The sequence below is a fragment of the Prunus avium genome, chromosome 3 (genome assembly GCF_965620075.1).
Source record: "Prunus avium chromosome 3, drPruAviu1.hap1.1, whole genome shotgun sequence".
Lineage (NCBI taxonomy): Eukaryota > Viridiplantae > Streptophyta > Magnoliopsida > Rosales > Rosaceae > Prunus > Prunus avium.
In genome coordinates this window covers 30,429,565-30,450,473 of record NC_142286.1, presented here as the reverse complement: position 1 = coordinate 30,450,473, position 20,909 = coordinate 30,429,565, and the positions used below count along the sequence as shown (strand labels likewise).

At 38.1% G+C, this 20,909-nt stretch overlaps 2 protein-coding genes, 1 long non-coding RNA gene and 1 pseudogene across 3 annotated transcripts; 3 read left to right on the top strand and 1 right to left on the bottom strand.

Moving 5' to 3' along the window:
- Nucleotides 1–321: 321 nt before the first annotated feature.
- LOC110754890 (uncharacterized) lies at nt 322–7,446 on the bottom strand. The gene is made up of 12 exons (XM_021956016.2): nt 5,171–7,446; nt 4,686–4,863; nt 4,419–4,574; nt 4,132–4,260; nt 3,688–3,761; nt 2,952–3,063; nt 2,385–2,430; nt 2,009–2,060; nt 1,667–1,741; nt 1,374–1,461; nt 1,127–1,228; nt 322–866 (listed from the first exon to the last, which is right to left on the bottom strand). Exons 1-12 carry the CDS (start codon nt 6,463–6,465, stop codon nt 501–503), a joined length of 2,673 nt encoding a protein of 890 aa, XP_021811708.1. The 5' UTR covers nt 6,466–7,446; the 3' UTR covers nt 322–500.
- A 661-nt stretch (nt 7,447–8,107) lies between these two features.
- LOC110754870 (uncharacterized) lies at nt 8,108–10,520 on the top strand. Its single transcript, XR_002526409.2, has 4 exons — nt 8,108–8,986; nt 9,554–9,600; nt 9,999–10,122; nt 10,353–10,520. It is a non-coding gene; the product is annotated as an uncharacterized LOC110754870 (long non-coding RNA).
- A 1,551-nt stretch (nt 10,521–12,071) lies between these two features.
- Nucleotides 12,072–15,035, top strand: LOC110754932 (disease resistance RPP13-like protein 4). The gene has a single exon (XM_021956062.2). The coding sequence runs from the start codon at nt 12,147–12,149 to the stop codon at nt 13,977–13,979; it is 1,833 nt and encodes a 610-aa protein (XP_021811754.1). The 5' UTR covers nt 12,072–12,146; the 3' UTR covers nt 13,980–15,035.
- Nucleotides 15,036–19,593: 4,558 nt separating this feature from the next.
- On the top strand, nt 19,594–20,909 carry LOC110754894 (GDSL esterase/lipase At4g10955-like; annotated as a pseudogene).

Below are 20,909 nucleotides of genomic sequence, written 5' to 3'. Positions count from 1 at the left end.
TGATGTGTCAAGCTCATATTAATAGATAGAGAGAGTTTTAAATTTGTCCTTAAAAGTCATTTTGCAAGGATAAATTTGTTTTTAAAATTTTAAATATAAAGTGGATGAAAAAATAAGACTGGTGAGTGGAAATAGCAGAAGTTTAACTAAAACAAAGGCTGGCTCTGGCCCACTGCAGGCAGGACACGATAGCACAGGACCCCAAAATTGAAGAGCCAACAAAAAATTTCAGTTGGCCCAAATATTTATATATATATATATATATATATATAATGTGGCATGCTAGAGCAAAACTCATTGTGGGAAAGTAAACAGGGCGTATTGAATAAATGGAATATATATAATCTTACCATGTAAATCTTTTTTCTTTTCCTTTACATTTTTGTTTTTACTCTCGTTTCCCTTTTTTCCTGTTCTTTTACAAGAAGGGAAACCAAACGACATTCGCCAGGCCAGCATAACAGAAGCCCAAATACACCCAAATCCAAGAAAAATAGCTATTAGGATGAGGAGATTTTGAAAGTGCCAGCTGCACCAAACTTCATATGTCTTTCAAGGTAAACATTATCAACACTACCACCACCATCATCATCATCATAATCATCATCAACACCGTCGCCACCATCACCTCCAACATAATCAGAGTCGTAATAGTAATCATCATTGTCGTCATCGTCATCATCATCAGAGGCACGAATACATTCTGCTGGGCAATTTTCTTTGGCAAGAATGTTGACTTGACAGTGGTATGAGATTTCAATCAAGGTGATACCATCAAGTGGAATTTTTTTCCATGGTGCTCCATCAATCCTCATGTTCACAACCTCAGCTGCACCCTCCAAAAACTCAAAGCGAATTCCCCGTACCTAACAGTAGGGTGGCAGGAGGAGGAAGCATAATTAATCATCTCTTTGAATCATATGCAAAAGAGCAAATAAGAGTTATTCGTTGGTGACTATATTTGGAGAATTTGGAATTAAACTAGTTAGAAATGCTGTCCAACTTGAAAGATAAAGAGCTACTTAACTATGCATTACATACGGGACTGAAATAATTGAAACAAAGGAGATCCAAGATGGATAGTTGGACACAAAAAGCAAAGAACCAAATCAAAATGATGTATGACCTGATCAAGGCGAATCCAATGTTCATTCTGAGGAAGAAAAACATCCTTGAAACCAATAATTTCAAGATGTCCATCATCTATGAAAGAAGGGGTCAGGTGCCTCTGCAATTCAATTTAACAAACAGAAATTTAACCAACATGTAAAAAGCAATGCCGGCTGACGAGAACTTGATTGTAAATGCCAATCACAGAAAAAGATAGCCGTACATACCACAAAAATAAATAAGAAAAGTAAAAAGAAACTCACATTTTCATTTTCCTTCACATTTTTTATTCCCCATGGTTTTAGTCCACCATGAAAGATAGGCAAGTTAAGACATAAAATTGACTTGATGCTGCACACCAGAAAAACATCAACTTAGAATGCTGATACTAAGTCTCTACTGTCCATATGTGCTTGTATGGATAAATGTTTTGTTGATATCAATAAACACAGTAAAAAATGAAATTAGACAAAAGAATAATCATTTTAAGATGCAAGTGCCTAAGTACTTAAAAGCAACAAGATAAGGTGAATTAATGTAAATAAAGATAACTTACCTACTAGGAATGTCAAGCCTTTCCCATTGATCAAGATGCCTCATAACCTTTACTTTTGCAAGTGAGGTTAAGGTCCTGTTGGGGGAAGAAAATTAATACTAAATAAGAATACACTAATAACAAATAACATTAAAGTACTAGGATTGAATAACAGTGATTATTCAGAATAACATTATGTCTCCAATTGGCTCTATATAAAATTATCAAGCTTTTGGTAAAGGTAACTAGAAAATCATAAATAGAAAAAGCAACTTCACAATGAAAGCACTAAGTACTATCTGAATAAGATCTCGCTACTCCAAAACTTAGGCATACAAAGTTCATTCACTTCAATTGGTATACCTTGCAGTAGGATGAAAGCAGTTAGCTTGATACCATCTTGGAGCATGAACTCCTATAGAAAAATGAAAAAAGCCAAAGTTTTGTTGAAGGAATCTATTTATACTCTGTTATTTAACAAATATGAAGATTTAATATCATTATAGTGAAATATCATAATGCGATATCCAAACCCAAAAAAATAGGGGTCAGATCGTTGGGTTTGAGGCTATTTATACTCCTATGTGAAATATCATTATATAAATTATTTATCTATGTTTGTATACGTATGAATGTATACATGTACTAATGCATGAAAAATGGAAAAGAAAGAGAGAAGTATAAAGAACCTGGCCATCTAACAGAGAACTGTAAAATTGGCCAAGGGAGAAACTCTTACCCAAGCTGAAGTAGTTCCAAAATCCACCGCAGTAAGTGAGATTATCCTAAGAAAAAAAAAGTGAAAAAAAGAAGAAATTTAAAAAAATAATGAAAAGACGAAGAATCTTGTAAGCAGGATGTCTATGTGCAGTACAGATTTCAAAAAGGAAAATTATTATCTTGTGTTTAAAAAATGTGCAAACACCACTAAACTGTCTGGAGAAAGACGCCCAGAAAGCCGACCAAAACCGAACTTTATCCCATAACTCCTCAACCTCCACACCAACAAAATCTTCAAAGACCCTTTCATTTCTCTCCAACCAAACCATCCAAAACACATCCAGAACCAGAAAACCCCACATGCCTTTGGACTTCTTAATCTTGCATATAATTTTATAGCAGTCCCTTGGCATAACCCAACTACACATTCTCACTTACTAAACCATTCACATCTTAAGTTAAAAGTGTGATGAAATTCCCTATATTCACTGTTACATCATTCACTGAAAGAAGAGGGAGATATTGATGCAGTGTCTGTAAACCGATAGAGTTGAAAGGAAAAACAAAGAATTGAGCATTTTGTTACCGTGTTTCGATTATCCCCCTTGTCAACAGAATCAAATAAATGCAGAAAATGTGGTATTTCATGAGGAGCTGCAAAACTTCGAGTGGCTTTCATCCTAATGACAATGTGCCAGCTGAAATCCAACAAATGGACAAATAAGATTGCCATTCTACCACAAGCATGCAGCAAAAATTCAAGGCGGATAAATACATAAGTTTCTCTTTCAAAGTACTCACATCCATATTTTTTTATGAAATCATAATACAATGTACAAAAACTCTGAACAAGAGGTGCACCTTCATCTTTTTATGGGATCATCAAAACATAACCCAATTACAAATTTCAAACTCTGTTGCCTTATGCAAACACTCTCATCCTATACCTACCCCAAAAGCAGCCCCCTAGTCTAGTAAAGTACACAAAAGGAAAGATCCCTAAATGCTGGAGACACTGAAGCCCATAAGGATGCCAAAAACCCAACTTTATCCCAACACGTCAATTAATCACATCCATAGTGTCCTACTAATAAAAGTTACTTTGGAGAGGACATCATTCACAAACAACAAAAAAGATGAAAGAAGAGACCATGTATGTCAACCCTATCGTTGTGGTAGGATTGGATTGAGACTGTGGATCAGATTTCTTTTTTGTAATTAGTTCCCTATTTTTTGTACTGGTTCCCTAGTTTCATTACTTTCCTATCAGATTGGAACCTCTACATGTTCCATTGGGGATTAGAAAATACAAATTCCACTACCTGTCTGTTTTCATCTGTTTTGTATATTTTACATCAACCAGAGCATCAACCGCCGATCCTCCATCAGCTGATTTCTGGAAATTATCAACCAGCTTGATTACGAAACAGATGCATGATTAAAATACTGCAAGAAACATATGAAACAGAGTGTGCCTGTGCATGTGTGTGTGAGTGCGTGTCTGTGTATGCATATAATAGTTATGAAACTATGCAAATTATGTGCTGGCTCCTTGTGTAGATAAGAGGGAAGCAACAAACTGCATATTTTTTCTTCGAAAATAAGAAAAACGGCGTATTTCGTGCTATCAGTCAATATATAGCATGCTCCTTGGTCTATCACATGTCAGCTTCGGCCTAGTAAGTATCTGACATGGATATCCTATTGAAAACACTAGCAGGAACTTTCAAGTTCATCTTGTCTAGATAAACAAACAGATTTCCTACCCATCCAAAAGAAGATGCCATGTTATTTTCAGTTCCCATTGGTATCAGAGCAATGGAGGGTGACTCGGGCAATTTTAGATCACAGATGATTCCCAAAATCCAGTTAGCCAGAGCATCCCCACCAACAACCTGAGAAGAAATATCTGTTAGAAACATTGCCACTGCACCCCAAAAAATTTAATTAAAGAACGGAATAGTTAAATTTCACAAAAATTCATAAAAAGAAGAAAAAAATGGTTCAGACCCATTGCCTATATCTACAGGGATAGATTAAACACATTACTCACTATAATTCTCATCCTCTTTTGAATTTCATAAGCAAAATGATACCCTTCACGCTTAAGCTTTTCTAGAATACCATAAAACTCAGTTAGCACCCTCTCAGGATTCTCTGGCTTTCCTTTTTGCTCAGAATCAGAATTCTCATCCAGCACAGCATAAACCTAGAAAGGAAGTACAGTCTTCAACAAACTTTAATCAAAGTTGAAAAAGCATGCATTTATTTAGGTGGCCTCTTTCAAGGAGCAGCATTTAACAGGAAAAGGAAAAATTACCTGCTTTTTATTAAGATGGTAGCAAAAATCATCAAAGAGTCTTTCTCCAAGATTTTTATTATTTATATCAATAAACACTAACACTGGGCATTCTGGTACATGGACAGCAGTTTCAACATCCAAATCAGGCTTAAGCAATTCATCAGGTATGTATGTCTCCTTGAAGAAGCGTTCCCTCCTACAAAAACTCAAATAAAATATTTCAATCACCCTTTTTTTTTCCCGTTCGAATTCAATCACCATATTTATTTCCTTCTTCATACGGGATAATCTTATATAAGAGATTCAAGATAGAGAAGGGTAAGGACTTAGCAGCTAAAGAAAGTTTAAGCACCGTATGTTCTAATACTAACCACTACACTACTACTATCCTTAAGAACAGATAAATTGAATATAACATGTAGGACTAGATTGAAAACAAAGAAGTTTAACTGTAATGCAAAAGAACAAAAAACCAGAATACAAAAGAAAGGTGAGAAGAATACTCGATTTCACGAATCTGTTCGGGAATGATTTGTGCGAGTGTCTTAGCAGCCAACGGCAGACCATGGCATTGATCCTTTATTTCATTCTCAATCTCTTCCAAAATTTCCTGACTTGATTTGCTAAAAACTTCATTCTTAATAGAGTCCTTGTATATATGCCAGCAACTTTCTCTATCCAAAGGCTTAACGAGAATCAAGTTATTTTCCCCCACCATATCTTGAGCCACTTCCGTTATCCTACTGGTGACAATGACCGCCCCGCCACTCCCCTTCGGCAATCCGTGGGCTAACCGACACTCCATTCCTTCATCTTGCGGAAGTGCATAACATAAATCCGAATAGAAGTCGTTCTTGTGCCACACATCATCCAACACAATCAGATACCTTTTATCCATTAATTGTCGATGGAGCTCATCCAAGAGCTTATCAACAACAAGCTCCCTAGCAGGGCTATCACTGACCCTATCCGAGATCTTATCCAGAACAGCCTTCCTAGCATTTACATCTACATGTCGATCTAAAGCATACAACAGCTTATCAATAACACGCATCCTAGCATCTACTTCTACATCTCGATTGAGCCTTTCACCCGATAAATTTTCAAGAATGCAAGTCACAATGCTGAACCCAGTATTTACTTGTAATATTTCTTCGCTTATATCCGACAAGCACAACCAAATGACAGGAGAAAACTCATCCCAAACTCTATCACTAAACAAAACTTTTTGTACAAGAGCGGTCTTACCAACGCCGGCAATGCCGACGATCCCGATTGCCGTAAACCCAGCAACGCCGCCGAACAACAAGCCCTCAATCTTCTCTGCCTGCTCATCAAAACCCAAAACTTGCTTTGGCTGTAACATGAATTCGGCCCGATCCTTCCTCCTGTTCCCGGGAATTTTGCGGCCCAAGTAACGACCTTCGATCATGGGCTGCGTTTCTCTGTGGCTTCTCATACCCTCAGCAAACGTCCCCTTGATTGTGGCCAGCCGCTTCTTCATCTTTCGGATGAAATAAGTCCTGAAAGGGTTGAGGAGCAGACACTTCTTGTTGACCTTCTTCCACTCATGTGCGAAGATTCGGCACTCGGCCAACAGGTCGTTGAGCTCGTAAAGCCCATAGATAGCTTGAGGGTGTGAACAATCACCATAAAGGACCGCCCTTCTTATCAGTTTCACCAATTCTTTGATTTCTTCGAAGTAAGAAATGGGAATGAAACCTGATAACTCAGACTCTGCCTCTGCAACATTCTTCCATAACTTTTTCCGAAGAAACAGAGCACCATCCGCTGCCATTTTTGTGAAACCGAGTGAGTGGTAGTACTGACGGTCAGGGACGGATCAGGAATTTTCCTTCTAGGGTCAACGTTCAAAAGGTTAAAAAATTTCTATACAAAATAAACCCATAACTAACTAAAATTAAAATGATAAATTATCATTTATCTTCTATATATCTTATCTATTCTAGGGGCTTTCTCCATTACGGATTACTAATTTGCGAATTGAATACGGATTTCTATTTGGAACCGTTAGATGTCATTGGCGGTGGAGATTTAAAATAAAAGGCAAAACATAAAAAATACCCCTTTGCACCGCCATTTGAGAAACAAAGAAACAACAGGCAGACCCATCCAATCCAGGAGACCCGTGCTTCTCTATCGTCTTTCCCACCAAAGAAACATTTACCTGCATTTCTCTGGCAAAATTCTTCAGGTAGGTTTGTGGAGTTGATGGGTTTATGGTTTGGACTGTTGGGATTGTGGCTTGGACTGTTGGGATTTTATTATTCTTCTTCTTGTGCTTGTGGGTTTGTGGCGTTGATGGTTTTTTTTTTTTGGTTTTGGAATAAAAAAATAGAACATTATCACTCAAGGTGGAGGTAGGCCATCGCTTGTCAATACCAGCACCAAAGAGGGAGGAGGCTGTGAAGCCTGGGTTTTGGGTCATTTGGGACTTGGTGTCTTCTGCGTCTAATTCCATCAGTACAAGGAAAAAAGAAAGTGAAAAAACTGTTGAGAGACTCTTTTGAGAGATTTGAGGAGAGGTTGGTGCCTCTTGGGTTTGCTGTCAGAAAAAATAAAAATAAAAACTAGAGAAAAATTAACTCTTGTGGAGAAGCTCTTGTTGTTTGCTGTCAGTGACTACACTTTAATTTAGTTTGGTGTGAACTATTTTGGTTCTCAAATTCTGTTCTTTGAGCCATTGCCCCTTGGAATGGAGTAAAGCTTGGAGCAGAATTCTTCAGGTGGGAGAGAGAACTCTGAAATGCACGAGGAAGAAATGTTTCTTTGGTGGGAAATACGAAAGAGAAGCACAGGTCTCCTGGATTGGATGGGTCTGCCTGTTGTTTCTTTGTTTCTCAAATGGTGGTGCAAAGGGGTATTTTTTATGTTTTGCTTTTTATGTTAAATCTCCACCGCCAATGACATCTAACGGTTCCAAATAGAAATCCGCATTCAATCCGCAAATTAGTAATCCGAGAAAGCCCCATCTATTCTATATATATAAAGCAAAAGGCAGATATTGGTGAAACATTCAAAATACCAGAAAATGCTCTTGATTAATGCAAACATTAAAAATTGAAATTATTAATTAAATGAGGATAATATGATAAATTCATACTTTTTTATATTAAAAAAATTTAAAATTAAAATAAAATTCAAATAATGGATTCTCTTTTTATGGAGCACAACTACCCATTATTTTTTTTAATTCTAAAGTAAATTTTTTTTTTTTTTTTTTTTTTAAAAAGTCTCTCGCAGGAGCGGAAGCGCATGAGGAGAGGCTAGTATAAAGCAAAAACAAAAGGTAGAGAATTGTGAAATATTCAAAAATTTCGAATATGCCCTTTATCAAAGAAAAAATTAAAAGCACACAATTTTAATTAAAAGATGGTGAAATAGTAAAACACCACTGATTTTATTTTTTTAGAAAAAAGAAAAAAAATATAGAGTCGTGCTGTGCGACTCACAGGAGAAGGGTGAAGAACAGTTTAACCCATGGTTGCTTAGAAAAGAAGAAGAGCTGAAGAACGTGGAGAAAAATTCCACGGGTTCAAAACCCACGAAGCTGGCGGTTTCCACAATTTCAGAACCCATCACCACCATGTTACTTATATTTTCTTCGTCCACTTTACCGGCACCCTTTTCTGCTTCAAAAATCGAAATCGCGAGTAACCACCCAGGAACTCCCAGTGTAAAGACTGGTCAGACCCAAAAACCTTCCTTTCTCATTCCGCACCACCCCTCAGTATAGAAAGCTTCGTGTGTTTGCGTCTCAGTTGTTTCAGTGCATTTTCCAGTACAACCATGGCTTCTTTCGGCTCTACCCGACGCGAAGAAGATTCGATAAACAAATTTTCTAAATTCCATACCCTCTACAATACATATATGTGTATATTTTCTCCATTTCGTTTCTCAGAAAGGAATTTTTTTCTTCGAAAAATTAGGAATGAAACATTGAGCTTCATGTACCGCATCCTTTTGCTCTTGAAATTCATTTTCCTTCATCTTTTTTGTATGTCTAATGTTTAAATTCCAAATTTTAGTTGGTTTTTTGAATTGGGTAATTGTTGTTGTTGGAGAATTGGATTAGATTTTATTTCTTTGTACCATTCTCTCTCTCTCTCATTTTTGGTTCCTCGTGGAATTTTTGCTTCAATTTCTGCTCTTTTTGGTTCAAAGAAGAAAGCATTTAGGTTTGATATGTTTACTATCTCTAATTTTTGGATCCTAATGGGATTTCTTTGATTATATATGCTGTTTCTCCAGAGCACCAATGAAGAAAGCATTTAGATTTGATGGGTTTGATGTCAACGGTATGAATCTCTCTCTCTCATTTTGTTTTTGTTTTTGGTTCACCAAATGGTTTTCATCTATTCTGATTTTCTGATTTTCAAATTATTTTTCGGGGATTAATGGAGATGATGTGGCTTATAGAATCAAAGCACGATAGGTAAAATGGAGGGTTTTGTTAAGCATATATATAGTGTGATCATCATATTTTGCTAGAATTGAAAGCTAAGTTTATAGAACATCTGTTAGACCAGCCATGCTATATGAGACCGAATGCTGGACAGTTAGAAAACAGACATATTCATAGTTCCTGTAGGTACATATTAGCCAAATGTTACAACCAGCGCAGTGATATGCACACCTCTATCTCTCTCTCTCTCTGTGAAAATAGATGCTCATTGAGCAACCCACAATCTAACAGTGGGATCTTTACTTCTCTCTCTCTCAAATTTTTGTTTCCTGATGGAATTTTTGCTTCAATTTCTGCTCTTTTTGGTTCAATGAAGAAAGCATTTAGGTTTGATCTGTTTACTATCTCTAATTTTTGGATTCTAATGGAATTTCTTTGATTATATATGCTGTTTCTCTAGAGCACCAATGAAGAAAGCATTTAGATTTGATGGGTTTGATGTCAATGGTATGAATCTCTCTCTCTCATTTTGGTTTTGTTTTTGGTTCACCAAATGGTTTTCATCTATTTTGATTTTCTGATTTTTTAATTATTTTTCGGGGATTAATCTCTCTCTCTCTCTCTCTCTCTCTCTCTCTCTCTCTGAAAATAGATGCTCATTGAGCGACCCACAATCTAACAGTGTGATCTTTACTTCTCTCTCTCTCTCTCTCTCTCTCTCTCTCTCTCTCTCTCTCTCTCTCTCATTTTTGGTTCCTGATGGAATTTTTGCTTCAATTTCTGCTCTTTGTTGGCTTGGCTTGGCATTTCCCTTTTTTAAGAATCTATTTCATTTGTTTTAACCTTTCCCTTTATCCTTTTTTTATCCTAATAATTAGGTTTTTCTAATCTTGGCTGCATTGTAGTTGTTTGCCCTTTTGCTGGTGATTCGGGGCTCTCTAATCTTGGCTCCATTTGTCAACGGCTGTGATGGCAGAGTCAGACACGACAGTATCTATAGCGTGAGAAAACTAAACAGATCAAACCAAAGTAATTTTCTTTTTTAGTTACACTATTAGAATTCTGAAACTTTATTTACTTCAATTTGGGTAATTTTCATCGTAGAATTTGATTGGTTGTATTTTGAGGTTCTCTCATTATTTGGTTATTGTAGTTCATTCCAATTACTGTTTTTTTTCCTTTCTTGCTTTTCAAATTTGTAGATTGTGTAATTTTACAATTTCTCTTGCTTCTAATTTTTTCCATTTTTCCTATTGTAGGCGCATAAATTGCAAGGAAGGTTCACATCACAGCATTGGTTATTGAAAAGTGAAAAGGAGTATGGATACATGTAAAAAAACAAATAAAGGAAATTTGTACTGGATAATTTGTCTTTGTGCCAAAATAATGAGTTGCTTAGGTGAAATACAAATATGTTTTTATTATTTGATTGTGTCTTCTGAGGGGTGGTGCCAAGTTTTGCGTTATTCATTGTGAAAGGAAAATCTCTTTGAGAAACCAAAGTAATTTTATATTTATTCTTTTCTTAATAATGGAAGCAAATTTAACCTTTTGGTGAACTGTAATTCTAATATATTACACCACCTAACCTCACCATTTAGCTAACCCCATGGGCTTCAAAATTGGTGTTTATATTACTGGGATGCTTACACAAGCTTGAATTTATAAAAACAATAACATGACAGTTAATATAAAAAGATATAACGGGTGGCGCAAGTGGTCTTGATTGTTGCATGTCTTCCTCCTATGTGCATATTATGTAAATATTTATGTGCATAATCTAAAACAACGATGTTGTGTAGAACGAAAATATTATTTTACTTAAATTATTTCATATTTTTCCTATTAATGTTGGATTTGCTTTGGATAATATTAACATGTGGCTAATTAATTGAATACTAGCCTCCCTGCATGCGCTTCCGCGTATGCGAGAGGCTCTTTTTTCAATCACGCGCGCTACACGCGACTTACAAAGTTTCGTAAATATTTTTTTCGCAATTGGATTTATTTAGATGTCCGTTTCAACAGTTTCATATTTTAATCGCGCTCGTGTGATAAATCGTCGTCTTAAAAGTTTTCCTTTATCGCCCGTATTTTTCTGGAAGTCCATCTTAGTAGTTTCTATTTTTTCTTTTATAGCATGTAAATTGTTAAGATGAACGTCTAGAAAAATACGTGCGATACAGGAAAACTCTTAAGACAACGATTTATCACACGCGCGAGATTAATATATGAAAATGTTGAAACGGCCATCTATATAAATACAATTGCGAAAAAATATTTACGAAATTTTGAAAGTCGCCCGTAACGCGCGTGATTAAAAAAAAGCCTCTCACATGCGCAGAAGCGCGTGCAAGGATTCTATGGCATGTTTACTAATCCGGAATTGAATTATGGGGAAATGAATTGAGGATGAATTGAATTGAGGAGGAGTTGGATTGAGGAGAATTAGATTCCGGATTCCTAATGAAGTTGTTTACTAAACCATATGAATTGAGGGGAATTAGATTCCGAATTCCTATTGAAGTTGTTTACTAAACCATAAGGAATTGGGGTATAAGTGGTAATAATTACTAAAATGTCCTCATTTTTTGGTTAAAGTAGATGGTGTATTTGGAATTTTGAAAATTGTGTGAGGATATAATGGGTAAAAAAGATGAATTCCTAATGGATGAATTCTCCAGGAATTAGAATACCACCTCCCATTCAGTAATTGAATTCCTCCAAAATCAGGAATTCAATTCCTAATTTTGTGTGGGCCCCGCTTACTTTTTCAATTCCTTATGTGAAGTAAACGCAGGAATTCTCTATAAGCGGAATTCAATTCCTGATGAGAATTCCAATTCCTGATTAGTAAACATGCCACTAGTGTATATTATTACCCCTCTCTCGCGTCACCATCTGCCAACTGGCTATGATAATTGGAGTTCAATCCAGTGCAGCAGAGATGACTCGTGGAGTTGACGGTTGACTTGTCTATCTGCCAAAGCCCTTTTCATTTCTACCATTGCAATTTGTTTGCAATTTGCAAATGATAAACATAAAAAATTAAAATGTCAAGCTCAGCAAGAGATCCAGAGAAATTCATGCCCATGTTGCTGGCTCGTCTGAGAAAAGCCAGGGACATCGCCAACACAGACGACGAAGGGGTTCTAAACAGTTTCAAAAACATGGAGCAGGAGCTCGAAAGCATGAAAGATTTGGTACCCAGAGTGAAGCACTGGGAGAAAACTCTGTTCAACCAACTCAACGCCTTAGAACGCCGGCTTGACAAGATCATAATAGGAACTGAGACCAGCGCCGAGGCCATCGCAGGAGCGCTCGACGGCATGGCCGGATATGTGGAGCAAATCAAAGTCTCAATCCCCCAAGTAAGAAAGTTGATGCCTTGCCCTGAACAGAGCCCAGAGCCATGGACGCGCAGGTCCGAGCCCAAGTGGCTTCCGGCGCAGAGAATGTCACGGCACTGGTCACAGCTGCGACTGGAGGACCGCATTCACAAAAGCGCTGCCATGCTTGATATAAATTTGAGCTATGAACGTCTTGAGAGCAATGAACTGAAGATGTGCTTGCTCTCCTTCTCAATCTTCCCTGAAGATTCTGTGATAAAGAAGAGGCCTTTGATTTACTGGTGGATTGGGGAAGGCTTCATCAGAAGCACTCAAGACCAAACAGCAGAAAAGGTAGGTGAAGAAGTGTTTGAAAACTTGTTGACGCGGGGCTTAATTCAATCACATTGTAGATTACTGAATGCACCCACATCTGCAGTTGTGAATAGCTGTACCATGCACCCTTGGGTTCGTCACGTGGTGATCTCCTTAGCCGAGAGCGCTGAACTCTTCGACTTTGAACCGCGATGGCCGAGGATGCCATCTTATAAAACCTCGAATTGTAGGCGGGCATGTTTAGTTTTTGATAACCCAATTTCTCAGGCTGAGAATGCCCCCAACCTATTGACATTGTTCAATTTAAACGATCATTATCTGAGCTTAAAGCCCGAATGGCTTGCTAAGTTAAAGAAGGTTGAGGTTCTTCAGCTGGGGCGGTGGCAGAGCTCCCCTACGCATCACATTGAAGTGGATGATGAGGGGTTCTTGAAGGGTTTGGGGCCTCAGAATATGTTCTTGAAGTATCTTAGCCTCCGAGGAATATCAACCATTACGCAACTCCCTTCTTGCATCTTTAAACTTGTCAGCCTTGAAATTCTTGATCTGAGAGCATGTCACAACTTAGAGACCTTGCCTTCAGATATCTCATCATTGAGGAAGCTCACGCATTTGGATGTCTCAGAATGTTACTTGCTAGAAGGCATGCCAAAAGGGATTGAAAAACTTTGTTCCCTCCAAGTTCTCAAAGGTTTTCTCGTGGGAAATCGGAAAACTACTCCCTGCAAACTTCCTGATCTTGCCAAGTTGAAGAAACTCAAGCGCCTCAGCATATACATAGGAAGTGAGGCCACAGTCGAAGACAGGGACTTCAAATCTTTGAAGCACATTTCGTCCCTTTGCCACCTCAAAATATCATGGGCAGTGGTTTCTCCAAAGTTAAAAGAAAAAATTGCCTTGCAGTCCAGGGACTTTTCATTGCCACACTCTCTGGAAAAATTGGATCTTCAAGCCTTCCCTTTGCCATTTCTACCGGACTGGTTGAAGCCTAGCCGACTGCAAAAATTGAAGAAGCTCTATATAAGGGGTGGGGAACTTGATAACTTGGATCAGTGTGAAAAGGGCATGTGGACAGTGGAAATCTTGCGCCTCAAGTACTTGAGGAACATGAAAATAAGATGGCCAGAGTTGAAGGAATTGTTTCCTCATCTGCGGTACTTGGAGAAGATCAACTGTAATGAGATTGAAAAGGACATTGTTTGGTGCAAAGCTCAAGGTTAAATATCAAGCAAGTTAATGCTACAATAAAGTTAGTCAAAGAATCAATCTCTGGAGTAAGTAGTTGAATGCTGTTCTACTTTACTCGGGGTTTGAATTTGATAATTATATGTGAAGCTTGTTGGTTCTCCAGTGCAGGGGATTAGTTTCTCAGTCGATGTTTTGAGTTGTGAATTATTTGGCTCCAACTTTCCACTCATCCTCTGTATCTTGTTCTTGGCTGCAACATGTTATAAATAAGTGCCCTCCTGTTGAGTGCACACATCAATCTCTTTGCAATATGCAAGAACAGAGGAGTTTTCCAACCACACCCCTTTCTATACAATGACAACTCTGTTTAAACTTATATGGAGATTTTATTTATACTGTGAAATTCAAGAAAGCAAACGTTTTACAACCTCATGTATGAAGCTCTCTTCACCAAGGCTGTTGTGGGGCATTCTAAGCCACCATATTTTTTTCTGGGTGGTTTCCTTTCAGAGAGGAATTGCATTGGTTTGATGCTGGAATTACGCATGGCCTACACTAATACAGTCACCTTATTTAGTCTCAAGGATCTTCAAGACATAATGCCATACAGGTCCAGCAAACTGCTCGCTGACGATTTATGGGAGTTCATCCTCTTTCAGTTGAAAAGTAATACATTCTTGCAGATGATCCTGAAAAGGGCTTGCAAAAGGGAAAAGACCCTTTGTGTTGTTCATCCGGCTACACGGGTTAGTGTTTTTAGTTATTTATGCTTGAAGGCTTACATGCTCCCCTATGCCAAATGAGCAAACAAAAATCTCCACCTTTGCTCAGCAATTGTGCATGGTCATTTGCTCGGCAATGACTTGCAGTATATTGTATATTGCAAGAGAGGTCCCTTGGTGAGTGTGAATTCTCTAACTGTCACTTGATAGGCATGGAAAAGCTTCAGCCTTAATTGTATATTCTCGCTCGCATACTGATTTTCAAGTCCACAATTCCCACTAGGATACTATCTCCTTAGTTCTCAGATCTTGAAGATAATATATTTTTCTACAGTTTTTTATTTATTCATAGTCGGATTCACTTTCCTCTCTTTCTTTTTTATTTTTCTACAGTTCTTGAAGATAATATATTTTTCTACAGTTTTTTATTTATTCATAGTCGGATTCCATCCATGGAAAGGTAAACAATAATTTTTAATTATTATAGATTTTAGCTCCATCCATCCAAAGTACAAACCCATGTGCTAATTAATATAAAAAGAAAACGAATCTTCTACTTCTCGCTGCACCCATGTGCTAATGTTTCAAGATATATAACCATATCTAACCTTGACAAAACTAAAATTGCCTCAGTTGCCCTTTCTTCTCTTTCTTTTTTATGACCAAAAAGAGAAGAACTTTTGTTTCTACTTTGGTGTTTTCCTTGCTTTATTCGTCATATTGGTCATATTGGGACCATGAGAAGCACAATAATTGTTCATCTTGCAGGAATGGGAGAGCTCTAATTTTTAATATTATCTCCTCAAAATTTAATGATATAATTTTATATGCTTTTTATTCTTGTCATGTATACAAAAGTTGAAAGATGATAAGTACTTCGGGTCTTTCTCAAGCTTTTATCGTGTTCTTTGGTCCGGTCAAGCTGCAATTATTTGAAGGGATGTAATCTTGGCATCACCACAAGAGCAATCCAAATGTGTCTTGCGGGACCTTATTTTGTTAGAACTTTACATTTTTATTGGTTGTGGCAAAAGGAGGGAAAGCGAAAACTGTTCAACACCAATGCCAAGGATGTGTGATGATGGCAATGCTCGATCTCTGACGATGAGGGAATTGTTCAACTATGGGTTCAATTGAAAGTTGAGTTGGGCTTGGTTGACAAACGAAAGAGGATTGACTCCCGTGAGATTACTTAGCCCAACCGGTTGTTTGTGTAGAATACCTTGTGGTATGGCTTTGCACTGCTCTTGACTCCTTATCAAGCTATTGTGCTTCGAGAGGTGTACTGGCTCAGATAGGTTCTTTTCTATGCCTCAGTTAAGAGGACTTTACTATTCTTTCAATCTTGCATTTGTGACTTGGAAGATACGAATGGTACCTAGCCAAAATAGAAAAACCAATGTTATGGTTAGTGCTTCCTTGATTGGGCTCACAAAACCTAAATTGAGCCCAAGATAATCCTAGATTGGGGTTAATATTTAATGAAATCAGGCCTAAGATTATGATTCGGGCCTATGGGAACCCAATCGGGCCCAAGTAAACACCTTGTTTTTGGGCCCAAATGCCCTGGATTGGACCTAAAAGCCCTATTCGAGTCTGTCCAGCAATAAACAGTTATAATACTTGTAAAGTAAATGGCAAATAAAGTATATTACTGAAATGTAAATGACATTAAAATAAAAATCTCAAGACTAGAGATTTCTCTATCTAATATGGATATGATACGAATATTTAAACAAAATGGCTAAAGATTTCTCAATTTAGCCGTTAATGAACATATCGAAATAACATAGAAGACTCGAGATTTCTCTATCCAGTTTGTTACAAGTGTTTTAGCTATTTGACAGGGAGCTAGCCTAAGTTTTTAACAAAATCATACCAAGACAATGGCAGAGCAATAAAAGATAATTGCAGGAGTTGTCAAATGGTTATCTTGGAGGTAAGAAGGCTTTTTAAAATCTTGAAGGTCATTCAAGTATTTTAGAGACATTGCGTCTGAATTTGGAGAGAGAGTCCTGAAACTGATGATCTCTCTTTCTATTTATAGGCTTCTTAGGTCTTCTAACTGGCACAGGATCAAATGAGTTTTGATAAGGGAAGAAAAATAGGGACTCGAGTGCTTCAATCCTTGGGTTACTCAAGGACGGCTTGATGGTGACTGTTGGGCGGCTCCTGCAGTTCAAATCACATTCAATGCGGTTGCTTGATCATCTGAAGTTTTCCAGTTGCCGAAGTTGCCATATGGTCCTTTTGTTTGAGTCTTCGCTTCGCGCTTTTGTCTGGGTGATAGCATGTTTGGAAGTTTTCCCAATGTCTCTTCTTTGAGTTAAACAAGGGTGTTTCCGGCCCTAAGAGCATTTCCAGCAGTCAAACACTTGCCATGGCAGGGGGGGGGGGCTAGGGCTGACACTATTCATGTGAATAGCGGCTGCCCTTGCCTTTTTTAGCTATGTGTGTTTCCAACAGTCAAACCCTTGCCATGGCAACTACTATTCATTTTTTTATTTTTTCACAACTTTTTTTACTTAAACAATTATTTTGGATAATATTTTCGGGTAAGATTTTTGGGTTCCTACGTGTCAATACTATTCATATCAGATAAGATTTTCGGAATTTTTTGGATTTGGTGTTGAAAGTGAAGAGTATTGGTAGGTATTTATAGAAAAAAAATTCCAGTATTTTTTGGTAATTTTTTAAAAAAATTTTGGAATTTTTTTTCATATTTTTATTGCAAAAATATTGAAAGCCGTTGGATTGGAGAGAAAATAACAATCGGAGCGCCCAGACGACGACACGCAGCCCATTATCATTGGAGCAGTGCAGGGCTGACGTCATCGATGACGTCAGCTTGCCCGAGTTTTGGACCTGGGGCTCGCCTTGCCCTTGGGCCAGCCCAGTTTGCTGGGTCCCACCTTCTGCCCGGGCTAGATTTTGTTGCTGGAAATGGGTTTTTGCTCCAGCCCGCCCCCAGCCCCGCCCCAACCCCTGCTGCTGGACATGCTCTAATTGTTTCATTTCAACCTTTTCACCAATCCACGTGTATTATTTAAAAATGACTATTGACTTCCTGGCTTTGGTGTGGGCTAGGGCCAAAATAGATAAAGGAGAAATGGGCTTAGTATTTAAACTAAGATGTGGCCCGATAGAAGAAATATATATAATTTCAAATTAAAAAATATATATTAAAAATGTTATTTAAAAAAGTGTAGACTACGCTTTAGCAATACATATTAATTTAACATCTTACTCACTATAATTCTCATCTTCTTTTGAATTTCAGAAGTAATACCATAACCTTTGAGCTTAAGCTTTTCTAGAGTACCATAAACATCCTTTAGCACCGTCTTAGGATTATTATATGTCTTGGCTTCACCCAAATTAATATAATCTCTCAGTAGTTTGTGAAGGTGTTTGGCTCAGAAGAATTCTTGCAGATTTGCAGCAGGAGATCAAGTCTTCAAGACAACCATATATTGTGACAATATGTATGCAATTGCAATGACAAAAAATCTAGTCTTTCACAGCATGACTAAGCGCATTGAAAGGAAGTTCAAATGGAGCTTATCAGAGCACCTCCACCCATGTAGGCTAAGGCAAGGCTAAGGCAAGGCAAGGGCTGCCACTATTCACATGAATAGTGCCAGCCTTGCCTTAGTTGGTTCCACCCTTGGAAGGCTAGGGCAAGGGCAAGAAAAAAAAAAAGATTATACAACAAAATATAAACAATTTAGAAAGTGAATAAAATTGTTATGTATTTATAGGGAAAATATCTATAATTTTTTGGTATTTTAAAAAAAAAATTTGAAATTTTTTTGGATTTTTTTTACTCGCTGACGTCAGCGCCTTCGGGCTGCAGCCCAGGCAAGATCTGCCCGTGGGCTTGCCCAGTTCGATGGGACCCACCATTTGCCCGGGCCATTTTTCTTCCGCTGGAGCTGTCTTGGGGGGCCTTTTGCCCAGTCTTGGGTAAAGGCTGGAGGTGATCTCAACACCAACGAACAACTTGCTGATATGTTCACGAAGGCTGTCTCCTCATAAAATTTTGCACGAGCTCGTGATAAGATGAATTTGTGGCAAGGCATTAATTTCAGCAAGAAAGGAAAGCACAGAAGCTCATGATTTTCAAAATTAAGGGGGAGGGTTGAGATTAATTTTGAAAACTTCATTACTAGTTTTCTAATTTCTAGAAAAGTCTTGCTATGTTAATGTGTGTTTAAGAGTTGGATATCAGCTGGAGGTTGAAATTTCGTTCTTGTTCTAGGGAGTTCTCTGTCTTGCTTAAATATGAGCTTCTGTATCTGACTTTAAGTACAAGAAAACAAAAACAGAATTGCAGCCAAAAGTATCATCGTAATCAGCCTCTCTTATCAATCAAAGAAAGAATATTCCGCAATCTAAATCCCATCCTTGTCCCACCTATTTCGCTGCTTTCAAACCCAACAGTTTTTGCAGATTTACCGTATCGTGGTGCCTTACATTATGTCACCCTTGTTGAGAGTATTTGTCCCACATTGAAATGTTAAGAGACCTAGCCTGGGTTTATAAGGAGTTGGGCTACTCCTCCCATTGCCAATTGGTTTTGGGGTGGAACCTCAACTTTCTTCATGGTATCAGAGCAAGGCTTCACGTGTTGGGCCCAACGGTCACACGTGCTCTCACGTCACCTAATATGTGTTGTCCACTAGGCTTGAAAGTTAACCATACGTGCGGGGGCGTGTTGAGAGTATTTGTCCCACATTGAAATGTTAGGCTTGAAAATTCGTCACACGCGCGGGGGCGTGTGAGAATGTGAAGGTAAAGTGTCCCACATTGGAAAGTTGAGAAACCTAGCAATGGCTTATAAGGAGTTGGGCTACTCCCCCCATTGCCAATTGGTTTTGGGGTGGAACCTCAACTTTCTTCAATTAGTCCATCATCTATAAAAGATGGCTCAATGGCGGACTGTAAGTCAATTTTTAACCAAAAAACTTTAAGCTACCTTTGAAACAGAGAAGATAGCAGAGTTTGAGTTACCTAGCCATTGATTAATTTCGATTTTGATTGGTTGGTGTAGAATATAAAAGGAAGCTACCTTTGAAACAGAGAAGATAGCAGAGTTTTTGTCACTCCATGTTTTGAGCTTTTATTAAAGAGTTAATAAATTAGGGAAATGCATCTTAGATCTCAGATCATTTCAACTAGGATTTGCCACTAATTTTGGTAAATGACTAGACTTCTTTTCACACATGCTTCATACAAGCAATATATTTGCTTGAACTCGACAGACAAGAGATGAAGCAAATGCTCTAGCTCCTAAGTGGTGGATACCCTTTAAGTATAAACTATCCCAAACCTTAATCGATGAAAAGATGGATCCATATTTGGGGCAATTTTGGAATGGGATCGATCTACAGCACTTGCTGACTTTGTACTTATCAGACCAAGCGGTGCACCAAAGGCAGTTCTAGCACTTAGAGGAACATTGCTCAAAAGCCCAACTATGCGAAGGGATATTGAAGACGGCCTTCGTTTTCTTGCTTGGGAGAGCTTAAAGGGTTCTGTTAGGTTCAAAGCAGCTACGGAGGCTCTGAAATCAGTTTCTGAAAGGTATGGAAGCAGTAATGTATGTATTGCAGGACACTCATTGGGGGCTGGATTTGCTCTCCAAGTGGGAAAAGCATTAGCGAAAGAAGGGATGCATGTGGAAACTCATTTGTTCAATCCGCCTTCTGTTTTGCTAGCAATGATCATTGGAGAGAAAGCAGGATTTGCTTGGAAGAGATTGAAGTCAATGCTCCCTTTGAGAAATGGAGCTCAGATCAGCAGTGAAGAGGGAGATAGGACTTCTGGTTTTGGATTGAAGAATTGGATGCCAAATTTTTCAGGTTTGAAGAATCCTGGTATGGGTTTGGGAAAATGGGTTCCTCATTTGTATGTAAATAACAGTGACTACATCTGCTGTTCTTATACTGAGCATGATGGAGCAGAAGTAAACAATGCTGACAAGGAGAATGTGCGTCCGACAAATGGTCAAGTAGCAGCAAAGCTGTTTGTGATGTCCAAGGGAAACCAGAAGTTTTTGGAGGCTCACGGTTTAGAGCAATGGTGGTCTGATGATTTGGAACTTCAACTGGCTATGCATAACAGTAAGCTCATTAGCAGGCAGCTGAAATCCTTGTATAGCCTTCCAGCTCCACAACAAACACTTGCTAGTTAACAAAGGCCCTCTTGTTTTCTTTGTTTGTTAAATAACTCGTTTTCG